Source organism: Erythranthe guttata, chromosome 8, assembly GCF_056151865.1.
Source record: "Erythranthe guttata isolate IM_541 chromosome 8, IM_541, whole genome shotgun sequence".
NCBI lineage: Eukaryota > Viridiplantae > Streptophyta > Magnoliopsida > Lamiales > Phrymaceae > Erythranthe > Erythranthe guttata.
The window spans coordinates 23,681,671-23,697,752 of NC_142540.1; the positions used below are offsets into that span (position 1 = coordinate 23,681,671).

Here is a 16,082-nt window from a genome sequence, read left to right on the forward strand (position 1 = left end):
TATTTACCGAACCAAATTGTACATTCAGTTCGGTAAACAGTAAGAAATGTTGACGTACCGAAATTTCGGTTCGGATCTACCGATTTAACATCCCTAAATTTACCTTTGGAGGGGTATTTTCGTAAGATGATACATAGTTGAAGGGATGCCTGTAATTACCCAAATATGAGAGGGGTTTCCATAATTTGACCATAACTCAGGAATGGCCATAATTTGCCTTTTTCATTATTGAACTTAGTAATTTGAATTGATAATTTTTTTTAAAACAAGAAGAAGATATGACGAATACATAGTGTATATACACAATGTTTCTACGTCTTCTGTGTATTTTCACACGGAATATATATATATATATATATATATATATATATATATACACACACACACACACACGTTCTCAGCATAATCCTCCTCCCGAGAAAATAAGCGAACCAAGACGCGAATGGCAATGGAAGGAAACTAGGGATCCAAGCTCGAATGAAACGCATCAGGTTAGAGTGGAAAACATCGAAAAAAGTCTCATCCCAACTCTAGCGGCAAGGATCCGTCTTTTATGGCCAAAGAACCCATCACGGAAGCTTTAAACGTCGATGTTCTCACCGAAAACAACTTCGCCACGTTAGAAGACGAGGCAATCATTCAAACACCGGAGACAGCTGTTAGAGTAGGTGACCAACAAGCCAACTTGTGGCTGTGGTCTTTCAATTTATTCTTGTGATAAATAATCTTTTTTTCGTATTAATGATAAAACACCTTGGCATTCTATATATTTGTCCCTTGTTCAAACATAGATATAGTCCTTACAGTTATTACAATTACTTGTAATTGATCTTTTAGGATCGTGAGATAATTACTTAAGTATTATAACTGTTAAACCATGTTCCTAGTCGAAGGGTTACGCCACCAATGAGGATATCGGTCTTTCCCACTAAGAGACTAGCACTTAGTGTATGTGTACTGCGTCTCATCTGTAAACGGTATTGTGATATCGGCATGCATAAGTGGGTGCTCGTAAGTTGACGAGTTCACTGAGCTCCCTCATCATAGAAATCTCTAAAGCTCTGATTGGTTCATGGATTTCAAAATAAGGAAAATGAAAATGCAAAGGAAAAGAAAATCAAGGACTTTTGAAATCTCAATTGTGTTTGGTTTCTATGAAAAATGGTAATGAAAAAGATTTTGTGGAAAAGTATTTTCGGTAATTTTGTTTGGTTCCTATCAAAATTGACAAGGAAAATATCAAGTAAAATGAAAATAATAATTAATTATTACGGAAAATTAAATTAAATTGAACAAAAATTGCTCAGATACCCTTACGCCCAAAATCCATCTTCTCTCCAGACCACATCCACCAACCCCAACAATTCACCTAACAAAAATAATAAAAATCAAAATAAAAACTAAATTCAAGACTCCTCCTCCCTTTTCTCCGACTGAATATTTTTTGTCGCCGCTGGATGGGTTCTTCACATTTTTTCCTTCTTTTACTATGTTCAGTCACAATAAATCTTTTATCAATCCAATCATCAGACCAATAGGAGTATCGCCGGAAAGTTCGCAAGCGGATGAAAGATGAAAGGGTTGTTAGCAACGGCGGCGACGGTGAGGTTCCTGGCGGTGATAGAGAGGTTGTGACGGCCGGAAAGTTCTCAAGCAGGAAAGATGGAGAGGATGCTGACAGCGGCGGCAGATAATTTTATTGGCAGCAGAGGTCGGCGTTGGAGGGGCCGGTGGTGGTGGCGGCGATCGTCGTGGGAGGGGCCGGTGGTGGTGGCGGATCTGTCGGCAGAGAGTTGGTGGAAGCCAGTCGAGAATTGAATGGGGGAAGAGAACCCGATTAGTTTTCCTTATTTTCCTCATATTTTTTGAAGAAAATGGGTTTTCCTCATTTTTAGTTAAAAATATTTTCACCATTTTCTCTAAATTACATTACTCACTATTTTACCTTTTAACCAAACAGGAAAAACAAATTACTTTGGACTTTCAACTTTTTACCTAACATTTTCTATGAACCAATCAGAGCCTAACTGGTTCTCAATAATCGAGTAGAGATATCTATGATATAGTCGTACAATATTAGTACTTATGACATAGACATCACCGTGACTTCACTAGAGGACGAGGTGTATCGTGACATGTCCCTGAGTTCCACCGAGGATCGCCCCAAGGGCCAGTGTTCGTGCAGTCCAAAATCTAGTGGGAGGTATGTGCATTGTAGTCGGGGATTCGATCGCTAGAATAGTCTTGGATGTCTAGTGTGTTCTCATAGTTTGTAATCTTTAAGTCTCTGGCCAGAGCTGACTAAGTGATGAATAGGGAATTCGATTCTCTAAGTCATGCACGTACCGATTACAACACTTAGAACGATCGCATAGTTATTGAACTACTAAGGAGGTCTCGATGAACCAATGCCTCTAGTTCAATCGGAACATATATATATATCAATCGAAGGGATCGTATTGTACGCTAACTATATCAAACGGTTCTTGCAGGCATTTCATTTTTATCTAGGGAATCATGACGCGTAGTTGCTAGACGCCAATTAGGTGATTAAGTTGAAACGAGCTTCATCTTAATCGTAACTCTAGGGACGAGTTTAGACCACAAAGAGTTGTAGACCCACGGCTAGCTTACACCTGAACCATCGAGGGTCACACTGCTCGTGTACTCGAGATCTTTGAATAAACGGTCAAAGATAAAAATGTTTAATCTTTGCATGATTGAAAGTCAACGTGATTGATTCCAACATTCGTAATTTGGAATTATGAATGAGAATAAGAAAAGGAAAAGAATAGGCGAACATCTTAGTGAACTTTCTAAATTGGGAAGTTACCAATTTAGAAGGTCCACTGAATTAGGGTTTCCACTTTTAGAAATTAGAAATCGAAAATTAGCATTCGTAATGACGAGGACGAGCAGTGTGACCCTCGATGGTTCAACATTTTTATCTTTGACCGTTTATTCAAAGATCTCGAGCAACGACAAAAAATCAAGTACGCAATTGAATACACCATGCTGGCGGCACTTAACCAGTTACCGCTGCCTGCACCATCGCCATCGACGAGCGCTGAACTTGACCAAAAGTGGGTAGAGTTGTAGCAGAATATCGTATCCCCAATTCTGGTCTCGCGTAACTGGAAGCATGTTCTTGAACTACCACAATATATGTTAGAGACTCCGCCTTTTCTACAACTAAAGAGGAATATTTCGGAGCTGCAGCATCTAATCACTCACGACTTGCGAGCTTGAGCTAGAAATAATTACCTATTTAGGGGTCACGGCTACTTGACTATAGCTAACTGCTACCTCATAAGGGCCCACACAGAGCAATTTGTGGCTTCTCTCAATGATGAAATTGCTTCTCTCAATGATGAAAATAAATAAATTCAAAGGGCTCCGATGAAATACACGGAGAGAAGGTGAAATCGAAGAAACAAAGAGACGGATGAGTAATAAATAATCAATCAAACTTCGCCCTAATCCTTGTACGAATCAAATATTGCTTATTTAAACTAATAATAATAACAATAATAGCAATAATAATACATTACAAAAATACAGTGGCACACCACCCTACGGCTAGGGTCTACTCGAGTATTTTTTGGGGCCACTGCCCCCGAACATTTAAGTCGACCTTATAACAAATTATTAGACTCCACTGCACAAATATGATCCCAAGACTAATGGAATGAACGGAAAGAAATATATATAACAATGTATGGTTGTGTCTACTCGTATTTATACTACTTCGTCTTTAATGGATGAGTGTGATTTATTTAATCATACGGTTGTTGGTGACTCTCTAGATCATTCTATAAAATTTCTAGGTACATTGTAGAAACCAATTAACTGCGTGAGATATTACAAGAAGTTTCTATAAATCTCTATAATTTGTAATAATTTCCTACATACTTCTAGAAGATTCATATTTTCAAGTGGTATACTTTGAAATATTGTTTATGCTCTTTAGAAGTCCTTTTCTTTTGCTATTCAATTATGTTAGATGTCTTGAAAGAAGGTGATCATTAATTAGTTTCGTTACTTTTCTAAAAGAATTTTGACACTCTTTGATAGTGGTCTTGTATAGTTTTTTTGTTGGATCTCCTTTGATACTGCAAAGAACTACCAAAGATACAAATTATCCAAACAATAATTTCAATTAAATTTTAATAGTTTTTTCTACAACATTTAAAACTAAAAATATTTAAAAATAAATAAATAATAAATATTCCAAGTGAATATACACAGAATATCCTTGTTTTACAACTGTGTTCAATCATTTAAATTTTGAACATTACAAAAATATAAGTTAAATATTATAAAAACTAGGGTACATGGCACTTAACCACCTGGTTAGAAGTTTTTGCAAATAATCTCTTCTACTCATAATATCAGTTTATTACAACATATATTAGTTTTTCCATCAAACTTATCTGTACGTTTCAAATTTCAAAAAGGAAAATTTAACCAACCGGGGTCATATGCAAAAACTTAATTTTTTTCTGAAAAATAAATAATATACAAGGCAATGACCATTTTTTCCGAATCAGCTTAGGGCACCTAAAAGATTAGGGGTTCACTAAAACAAATCCCAAAATTTCCTTAGTTCAATACCAAAAAAATAAAAATTAAATAATAAATAGTAAATTACATTAATACCCTTAATGAAATTCAAAACCAAAAAAACATTACAAATATTATTTTTCTTTCTTCAATACCAAACAATCAAAACCCCTCAAAACCCATTTCCCTCCTCACTCACAAACCCCTCACCTCCTCCACCTCCTTCTTCTCCCTCCCAAAAAATCCTCCTAAAAAACCTCAAAACTAAAGAAATCAAAATCTTACACAACTTGCAAAATGGCGTCAAATGACAATAGAGTGGTAGTTTAAGAGCAAGGAGAACCCATTAAGGTATGTATCCATATATTTTTTGAGCTAAAAAGTTTATTTTGAATTTTTTTTTTTAAATCCGCCATTCATTTACCGCACCCATTCATTTACTACGTCAGAAAAATTCCCAACAAAAGAAGCTTTATTGGCATGGGTTCGTGAAGTATCTAAAAGAACTGGAATGGTGTTAATGATCGCGGGTTTGAGTGACGGGAATAGAGGACGTAAGACACCGTATGTGATTGTTGGTTGTGAGCGTGGGGGCCTTTATGCTGGCAAGAAGGTACCCGGTGAAGATGATCAAAGACCGGGAAAAAGGAGCATCGGTTCAAAGAAATGCAATTGTCCGTTTAAATTGAAGGAGACAAAAGAAGACAAGGATGATGAAAATGCTGAGTGGAAATTGGTTGTTCACAGTGGTATTCACAACCTCAACTTGTTTGAAAACTTGCACGTACACTCTTATGCCGGAAGATTATCAAAGGAGGAGACTTCACTTGTTCACACTTTGAAGAAAGCAATGAAATGTGTTGGTAGCTGGCTGTCATCTCTCTATGAAGGCTCTAAGTAGATGGCCGTGCACAGTGTTGTACGAGGCGTGTACAACTGACACTAATCAAGCTTTCTGGGCCTCCATAATAAATGGCACCGGCGCCCAGCCTTTCAAAGTATGTGTGTGATTCCGAAATCGAAATTTTGAGCCGCGCTCCGAGCGCTCTGGACCTCTGTTCACTATATGATAAGCAATTTGCTTATCAAAGTTTATGTACAATTCCGATATCTCGGGACCTCGAACCGGTTCATTGCTCGAATCACCAACTTCTACAGTCGAAGGTTGAGGTAGAGCCAACACCGGATTCGTTGAGAAAGAACCCTCTCCAGACTTAGTCTTGATCGTGTTCTTTTTCTTGGTCGTGATTGTCTTGCCCTTGCCCTTAAAGGATAATTCCTTCCTCTTCTTACGGTTCGAGACACTCGGGATATACGAGGTAGACGTGGTTCTTCGACTGCAAAAACCGAAAATAACAACACAAATAAGTAAATATACCTAATATAAAAAACAAACAAATAAAAATAGGAAAGAAAAGTAAATAAATAAATAAATAACAGTTAATTTTCGACAGCAACCTGTCGAAAATGTTGGCAAAATCGACAGTAACTTGTCGATATTGCCATAATTTTCGACAGGTAGCGTCGAAAATGAACTGTAATAAATTTCGACAAATTCACAAAAATCGACTAGAAGGTGTCGATTTATGCATAATTTTTTACGGCAATATGTCGAAAATTTTGACAAAATCGACACTTTCAGTTCGATTATTGTGAAACGAAGAACAACCCACGAAATTTCAAATCAATGCTCAAATCGACTGAATTTAGATGCACCCATTACTAAATAACGATCATTCCTACCTAAAACAATCAAATCCTAAATACACATATCAAACAATCAAATCCTAACTCACTATTAAAAGAAAAAAAAAAAATCGAAACTAATTCTTACTTGGGATAACGGCGGCGACGGCGATTTGTTGGCCTACGGACGTCCTAGGCGACGGCGGCGAGGCATGAGGATAGATTGAATCTGGCCGGTGAGCGACGGTGGAGGAGGCGGCGCTGGTGGGTTCAAAGGGGGAGGTTTTCTTTTTCTTTTAATTGGTTTTAAAATAATATAATTGATATTTTGTAAGAAAGGGTATTTTTGTACTTTTAATTTCTTTTTGGTATTAAAGTAAAAAAAATAATTATGAATATAGACTAAATTGTGATTTTAAACTTGATAGTATTGAACTAAGAAAATTTTAAGATTTGTTTTAGTGACCCCCAAAAGATTAAGGTGGTGTTTACAAAAGCTTTTAAAGATAAATTATGAGGTTTTTTTTCTCTCATAATCAATTTTTACGTAATTGTAAAACTGACTTTTGCTTTTATTTCTCTTAAAATAAGCTGCTTTAAGTATTAATTTTAAAAGCGCCTATGTAACTGTTTTTTTTATTTAAATTGATTTTCCAATTTTTTTGCAAACAACCCCAACTTTTGAAATTAAGCACTTAATATCAACTTAACTCGCAATCACTAACTTATGCTTAAATAAGCTTTTGCAAACACCAACTAAAACCCGGGGCCGTGTCGATCACTTAACCAAACTGCACTTAACAAACACTATACAACTTCTTGTAATAGAAAAGAAACCGACAATTACAGAGCGAAACGACTCTCGAAAGTTAAATTAAGACACAAAAGAATCAGCATTTCAGCTACAAACTCGAATCCGCTGTTCCTCCTGCTCTTGCGAGCATCTTCTGTACGGCACAAACCCCTTTTCACTATCTGCTGAATTTCTCTTACCTAATTTCTCTCTCTTCTCTGATAATCCACCAACTAAATCTATATTCGAACCACTCGAAGATGAACCCTCGTTTGGTTGGGCTTTGACCGGTTTCGGGTTATGCAATTCTCGAGTCGAAAGCGGCCCCACATCATAAAATGTCAACCAAGGCATAGGAACCCCGAACCAGAGAACAAGTACTACTATACATAATTTGGTTTGTACCGTCACTCATCGTGTGAGGGTTAAAAAAGTCATTTCCAATATTATTATTATTATTATTATTACAAGTATTTATCGGTACATTTCCGTTTGAGAAATCGGGCGTGACTAATAATGTTTTACCGAAGAGCTTCAAGCATTGGATATTAGCGGCTAATTCTTCTTTCGGACCCTCTTGAACAATATCTAGTTTCTGTTTTTATTAGTATAGATAAATTAAAACACGAAATTTAGGGGCACGAATTTGGATCATATGAAATACAATAATTATAGCTTTAATTATATATATAAAAAAAAGAAATCAAGACTCGTTACCGGAGGAACGACATCTTCATTATGAACAGAATCTGAAGCAGACAATACAGATGTAGGAGACTGGTTCTCCTGTTCGAAAACAGACGAATCTGCAGACATCATCGATTTCGGTTTCTCGGCAATCGAAACCATCTTGCGAGGGTAAGGGTTCGCGGGCTTTTTCTTAGGCCTAGGTGGCGGTATTTCAATTGGATTTTCAACCTAAACACAACAGGGTTTTGCGCGTAAAAATCGAATCTTGGAAAAGTTATAGCCATTTTTTTTATCGGAAATATGACTTACTTTAAAAGGAGAGCATATAGATAATGTGTAGTGGTGTAAGAACAGTTAACCTTGGAGAAAAACTTCTGCGCGTGACTTCTAATTTGCACGGCTGTTTTCGTACCTACATGCTCTGGAAAAAATAAATTTAAAAAAAAAAAAAAAATCGGTTCAGAATACATTGTTTATACATTTTTATAGCGTAAAGAATTAGTTGTCACCTTCGATTTTCCTCCATTTTCGACCGTAAAGTTTCAACGCCAGGAGAAATCTTTCATGCTCTTCTTCTGTCCATCTTTCCCTTTGTTTAGTAATTGTATACGGCTTTCTCGCCTATCCGAATTAAAAAAAAAAAATACAACGGAAGATATTTACAATTAAACCATTGTATGATTGATATTAATAATAAAGGATATATATATATATATATATATATATATATATATATATATATATATATATATATATATATATAGACCTTTAGAGCAAAATTATCCCCGGTATCAAGCTGCTCTTTCGACATCTTATCATTCGTAGGAAAAGTAGTGCTTGCATTTTCTTCCTGCGGTAGAAAACGAAAAAAATATTACAAACGAAAAGGGTTCTAGGAAACAAAATGTTCGTACATGAATAGGCCTTTTGTTACAGGAAAATTATGATCTTTTTTTTTTCTTTTTCCGACGGCAAAATATCGAGAAAAGGTCTACGATGGAAAGTTCTTGCAATCTCGGATTACAAAATCAATGGCATTTCATTAAATTAAAGCTAGCACTCATTAGACCAAGCCATTTCCTGAATGAACTCAAAGATTTTAATCTTAGACAATGTTTGAATTATTATAGGGTAAATTACGAACCCCTCTGAACTTAGAGTAAATTACAAAATACACCCCAACCTATCCGTAATTATCATATTCCCCTGATGTTTGTTTCAGTCTCACACCGACATCCTTAAGATATAATTTTTCACGCTATCTTGCTTTTTCTCTAGTTAATATTTCCCAAAAAATATCTACCTTTGCGCATGACATTTCTTTATGCCATTTTATAAAGATAAAAATTACTCTCGAATGTGTAAAAGTGCACTAAAAAGTTGTGAAGACGTTACTTAAGAACAAGCAAAGATCCCCCATAAGAATAATTTTTGCTTTTAAAAAATAGCATACAGAAAGACCTAGTCTCTAAGGGTAGAATCGACATTTTTCCAAAAATATTATTTGGAAAAAGAATTTGATAATTACATATAGATGGGGCTTTTTTTTACTCTAAGTTCATCGGGGTTTTCGTAATTTAACCATTATTACAACAAGAAGGGATGATCTTGCTGCTAATCTATAGTAAAATTTATATATAATAAAAAGATAACAATTACTATTTGAAATTATATATATATATATATATATATCTATATATATATATATATATATATATATATATATATATATATATATATATATATATATGTGGGGCAAGAGTTGAGAAGCTCACCTGTATATCCGCCATAGATACAGAAGATAACCAAACGATCCCTCGAAATCTTGTTTCAGTCAAAATTGCAAAAGCTTCTCAGCTGAATAAAAACTAAATTTTCAATAAATATTTCTCCTTTTTTGTCTTCTCTCATTTGGATAAAAATCAAATCTTTTACACTTTCTTTTTTTACCAAAAGAAAAAAGACCCAAAATTAGTTCAGAGCAGAAGAAACGAGAAAGTTTGAGAAGCAAAAGCAAATGTTATTTTGGGGGGTTTTTGAAAGAGAGAAGACGAGGATGCATAAAAGGGTACCGCCATGTCAGCATTGCTAAAACGAATTAAAATTATTATTATATTAAATAAATAAATAAATAAATCAAAAGTTTGTTGCGGAGAAGTATCGAGAAAATCCATGGGATTCTTGTGGCTGGAATTCAAAGAGAGGTAGAGGGACACGTGGAGTCACCCGGGTGTTAGCCAACGAACCCCCCCCCACCCCCCCCCCCCACACACCACGCGCTCTTCTTTAAATCTTCATTCTCTCTTTTCTTACCCACACGTGTCGTTTCGTTTGTGGCTATTTATCGGTGTTTCTCTTGTAAGAAAGAAAATTTTTGATCAGTTTATTTTGTTGTTTTTCTAGTTAAATTATGGCAACTCTTTAATGTTCAATTGCGCCAAAAAAATCTCTTATATTTGTATAATTACAAAAATTCTCAATTATGAATCTTCTTACATATTTATTATGGTGTTAATTCAACTGAATTTTTCATATCATGTGGAATGTATTTTAATTTGTACTCGATTTGTATAAAAATGCAGTTTTATGTACCACAATCTGATATTTACAAGTCAATAAACATATCTTATGATTATCTTGTTTTAAAATATGGAGTTGAAATGGGGTAAAACAGGTACAAATTTAAGAATATTTCTTACAATCTAAAACAATTCACTAAATTCGACTGTAAGGGAAGACGTGTAAGAAGATTCATAATTGATGATTGGTTGTAATTATCCAAACAATATATTTTTTACATAATTTCACACTAATTTACCTTTGTTCTTTTACACAACTCTATTCACACTTGATTTGCCAATATTATTCGATAGTTTTCAATGATCTATATTTTGTTTTCTTCTCTCTTCTTCGCGTTAACCAAAGCAAAAAGAAATAGACAAATTAAATCCAAATTCTTCAAAAGTATAATCTCGATAAATTAATAATTTTGTTTAAAAAAAAAAATTCCAACTTAAGGATTACGTGTTAAAAAACTATATAGTCAAATTAATATTTCACTAAACTAGAATTTAACTGGTTTCAATTGTATTAATTTATAGAGATTTAACGATAGTAGAGTTAGCGAGACGAAATTCCAAAGTGGTGAATCAATTAATCACCACCTTGGGGATCTTGGATACGACTAATTCAAAATTTGTACGTTCAAAAACTTTTATGGTATGCATGAACTATCTACTTATGCACGAGGGATTAGGGGCATCGGACTCAAATATTTTATAGGGAAATTTTGTTTTTCCTCAGAAAGATACACTATAACAAAAATGAAAGAGAAATATTTCACTTTCCCGTGCTGGTATGTTCAATAAAATATTGCAATCATTTAAAATTGCGTTACGATCTTTCAATGTGCAAAAGACTTCAATTATAGAGTCGGTACTAAATGTATAAGAAATTTTCTTCTCAATATGTAAAAGCATGCAATATATATTAGGTAGGGGTGTAAACGAGCCGAACTCGCCTTATTTTGCGAGCTTGAGCTCGTTGTGTTTCTAAGGAGCTCGAGCTCGAGCTCGGCACAACCAAATTTTCATTCAATTAGAAAATTAATATTTTTCTTTTTTTATTTATTATTAATAATATCCATTATTATATATTATTAATATGTATTAAAAATATAAAAAAAAAGGTAAAGCTCGCGAGCCAGCTCGCAAGCTATCGAACAACTGAAATGAAGCTCGAGCTCGGCTCGTCGAAAAGCTCGGGCTCGTTAGCTCGAGCTCGGGCTCGTTAGCTCGAGCTCGAGCTCGATTTCTCGAGCTCAAGTACGAGCTTTTATCGAGCAAGCTCCAGAAGCTCGCGAGCCGGCTCGACTCATTTACACCCCCTAAATTATTAGGTTGCGGCTATATGCAAGACTAATTTCACTTGTGTAGGACCAAATTAAATATTTTCAATGTATAAATATTATAATACCCTTGTTAAAAAAATAGAAAATTCCAAATGTGCAATACCAAAAACTCAAAAATACAAAAAACCATTTTCGCAAAACCACAAGACCAACTCTCATCTTCTTCATCTTCCAAAACCCACAAAACATTTCTCCTTGCTCCTTCATAAACCCACAAAACCTAAACATTCAAAATCATCAAAACTCAACAAATCCTACAAAGATGGCAAGTATGAAGTCAGAATACATCAAAATAGAAGATTCTATAGTGGAAGAACCCAAGAAGGTATGCATTTATGTGTTTTTTAGCTAGAATATCGTTTTTCCAGAAAAAAAAAACCCGCGCATACGCGGCCGACATGTACATGTCGAATTTATAGGTAAAAATCGACATTGAGATGTCGATTTTGGAGTATCAAATTCGATCTTTTACAATGTCGAATTTGTGCTATGAATTCAACATCTCAATGTCGATTTTTACCTATCAAATTCGACATACTTTTGAGGTCGAATTTGGGTCTTTTTTTTACGCTTAAGTGTCGATTTGTAGCATATTTTTTCGACACCTTGGTGTCGATTTTTACCAGTTTCAATTTTTTTCCTCTTTTTTATGAAGGTTGAAAAAATGAGGAATTAGCAATATAATTAACTACTCTGGCGGTGGTGGCGGTCGGCGAGGAGCTTGCGGCGGTGGAGCTTGGGCGGTGCTGCTGTGTCGACGGGAAGGGTTTCAGAGGGGGGCTGGGTTTACTCTTTTTTTAATTTTACTTTTTTTTTTTTTTTTTTTTTTTTGCATTATTTGTTATTTGTTTTTGCATGAGCAAACAAAGGCTAATTTAATTTATGAGTATATTTATCATTTCACGCTTTTACTGGTTGAAAGCATTACTTGAAAGCATTCGTTTATGAAAGTCTCTTCGGCGGGAAGATGTAGAGATTGACAAAAATGCTAAAATCTCAGTTGACATTGTTGACATCGAAATTTCGGGATAAATCACCAATTAATGGCCAAATAAATCGGTTATTAATTGGATTTTAAATCTAAGTCCATAACATATTTGAGCTTTATAAATGGATTAATCCTTAAATAAGTAATAAATTCTTATTCTATGGATTATCTAATTGGGCATAAATCTAGCCCAATAAATCAAATGGCAGGTATCCAAGTCCATGGGCCCATGCTACACATGAAACTCTAGCTCGTGCCTATAAAAGGAGACTTCTTGTTCATGCACAAATGAGACTCCTATCGAGCTCGCAAGCTCAAGTTTTGAGTCTCTGCCTCTAATTCATAACATATTTGAATTTGAGGTGTTTATTATTCGGTTCAAGAAAAAACTTCTAAGCCCTTGTATCGATTTTAGAATAGGAGTGAAGAATCAAGGAAATTCCCGGAGATTATAATCTGCTTTCGTTTGATTATAAATTATTTATTCCTTATTTTCTTGTCTCGTATTTTTATTATATTTTGCAGACTCGAGAATTTTGCGGTTAACAGACATAATAGAAGGAAAAGCAATCAATAGATGGGAGATTGATTATATTCCCAAACATATACCCCATGCGTTCCATAATATCTGTCACTTTTAAGAATTTTTTTTGTTCAATATTATCTATTACTTTAAATTTTCAACTCTTTATTAGTTACTTAATTTCCAGTTTAATTATGTAAAATTATGTAATGGTTTTCGTTTATAATCAATAAAAACAACATTTTTTTTTAAATGTTGCACATTCTCTTGGTACGTTGTGTTTGTTTCTTTAAAAAATAATTGTAAACACATACGCAAACGAACACAAAATAGATAAAAGTGGCCCTATCGTTCATATCTATTATCACCCAACAAAGGGTTATAACATTAGCGACGAGCCTCGTTCGTCGGAGATCACATAAATTCGAGAGAGCTGCATCGATGGTTGCCGTACGTGGCTGAGCAAAAGTTGGGAACTAAAGAAGATTAAGAAAGAACGAGAAGAGAAGAGAAAGAGAGAAGATAGAGAGGTTTATTTCTATGCTACACCCGGTGAATGTTACACCGGGTGATTTTTTACTATTGATCTACATACACCAATGTGGGTGTGTATGTGTTTCTGTGTATATGAATGGTAAAGATCTACCCGGTTTATTTCACCCAGTATAGCATAGTATAAGCCGATAGAGAGTGTAGTGAAAGAAAGGGTGTTTTAAAATTTTAAAGGGTAAATAAAATATACACAATGCTTAAGAATTTATTCAACTTGTGTGGTTTTATCAAAGCCATTATCAAATTTCAAATTGTCCTGGTCACTTTGTCACTTAACTAGTGAGGGGTTTTTTCTAATTTTGCCAATATAAATCGGTGTATTATGCATAAGTCCCGATCATCTGTATTTATTATTTTAGGTTAAGTGGCTATATCTTTTTCGTCAATAAGTCAATTTCTTTAATGTATATAACAAAATTACCCCAACTCTTTAAACTTCATTCTTTAAACTTCATTTCTAATTGTAACTCAAATTTAACTTTAGTTTCATCAATTTTGACTTTTTCTTCTTAATTTTCTTTTTTGATTTTTTTTTTGTCTGTTTTTTTCCGCCGCTAGTTTTCGGCGGTGACACATGTCTCCAGCGTTGATTTGTTTCTTCCTATTTTTTACGTCGCCGGTTTCTGAAGTTGACCGGCAGTCAGCGCCGGTCTCCGGCATTGATTTTTTCATTATTTTTCCTAAAAAATTATCCGTTTTTTTTACTCGCACCGCTGAACGTTGACCGTAATTGTACTGTCACTGAATGTAATTATACTGCTATTGACAGTAATTGTACTATCAACTGACAATAATTGTACTGTCGTTCACAGTACAATGACTGGAAACACAATAATATTACTTTCAACCACATCATTATATATATATATATATATATATATATATATATATATATATATATATATATATATATATATATATATATATATATATATATATATATATATATATATATATATATATATATATATATATATATATATATATATATATATATATTTATATATATTGGCATTTTTATTTTGTTTGATTCGTTGAGCGATTATCGTAATAATATTATTGTCTACTATAGTAATATTACTGTAAACACTATGTTTGCCTTTGTTGAATGGTGAACATACTAATATTACTCTATTACACAATAATAGTGATTTTTGTTATGTTAATATTACTGTGCTAGGGAATAATATAACAGTATTAATGTGTTAAACAGTAATATAAAGGAAAAAACAGTCAATCAACGCCGCCGAAGACCGGCGTTGACCACGAAAGCGGCGGCAAAAAAAATAAAATAAACAGTCAACGCCGAAGACCGGCGATCAATGGCGGCGACGGGCAAAATTGTAGTCAAAATTGAATTATGGGTCAAAATTGAATAATTTGTTGAATTTATAGTCAAAATTATTAAATTAAATGATGAAATTGGAGTATATTAAAATGTGATGGGGTATTTTAGTATTTTACACACCTCTGGACATTGTCAAGAATTTTTTGTAGCGTATTATTTTATGATGTGATGTATACGGTGGAAATCATACTATTTAGATCAGAAATAGATTTTTCGGAAATTTACCAAATTTTTTCAGAATTTAAAAATAGATTCCAATTTTCGTTCGAGAAAAAATGGAATTAAAAAATTCATTCCAATTTCAAGCTACCACGAAATTTTGGAAATTGCATTAATTTATAACTAATTGTTCCAAATTCGGATATAATGGGAATTTTCACCAAAAATATCAAAAAAAATTTCAAAAATTTCCAACAAAATTCAATAAAAATCAAAAGAGAGTTCAACAAAATGCAATAAAACCACATGTGACCCTGTGGGAACAACAAAGGGCAACACAGTTTCAAAAAAAAACGCAATAGAGAATTTTCGGTACCAACTACTTTTCTTCTAGTGTTTTAGTTTACTTTTGTCCTTGTGTATTTATATTTTTCATATAAAAACATCATAAATTATACTGAAATGATTTACGCGGCAGCAAAATTACGAATGTCGTTCACAATAGTTTTCTCTTTCTCTCTCTAAAAACCCCCAAATCCATCCAAGCCCCAAAAGCCCCAAAATTCACAAAAACCCTCAACCTCTCACAAATTCTTCCAAATCCGAAAATCTCGTCAATTTGAAACGTAATTAATCATCTAATGTAGTTATATATATTGAATTTGTGGTTAATTATGTGAAAATTCCCAGAAAATCGCGATTTGGGGCTTTTTTTAGTGTTGGGTTTTCGAATTTTCCACGCCTAAAATGGGAGTGTGAAAGCTGTTTTCACGCCTAAAACAGACATGGAAACTGCTTTCACACGCCCATTTTGGGCGCGGAAAACTGGTTTGGGCGTTCGGTCCGGACGCCGGTTCTGGACCGGTCGTC

General features: G+C 34.2%; 1 protein-coding gene across 1 annotated transcript; it reads right to left on the reverse strand.

Moving 5' to 3' along the window:
• Positions 1–7,222: 7,222 nt before the first annotated feature.
• Positions 7,223–8,603, reverse strand: LOC105964928 (protein REVEILLE 2). Its single transcript, XM_088822465.1, has 5 exons — positions 8,499–8,603; positions 8,242–8,353; positions 8,092–8,153; positions 7,760–7,960; positions 7,223–7,637 (listed from the first exon to the last, which is right to left on the reverse strand). Exons 1-5 carry the CDS (start codon positions 8,541–8,543, stop codon positions 7,374–7,376), a joined length of 684 nt encoding a protein of 227 aa, XP_088678591.1. The 5' UTR covers positions 8,544–8,603; the 3' UTR covers positions 7,223–7,373.
• Positions 8,604–16,082: the final 7,479 nt, after the last annotated feature.

Bases quoted from the DNA above. Each gene is read 5' to 3' on its own strand.
- LOC105964928 (XM_088822465.1), bottom strand. From the start codon at position 8,543: ATGTCGAAAGAGCAGCTTGATACCGGGGATAATTTTGCTCTAAAG. The intron at 8,354-8,498 runs GTCTATATATAT...TAATTCGGATAG, and splicing joins GGGATAATTTTGCTCTAAAG to GCGAGAAAGCCGTATACAAT. The intron at 7,638-7,759 runs GTAACGAGTCTT...TAATAAAAACAG, and splicing joins ATGAAGATGTCGTTCCTCCG to AAACTAGATATTGTTCAAGA.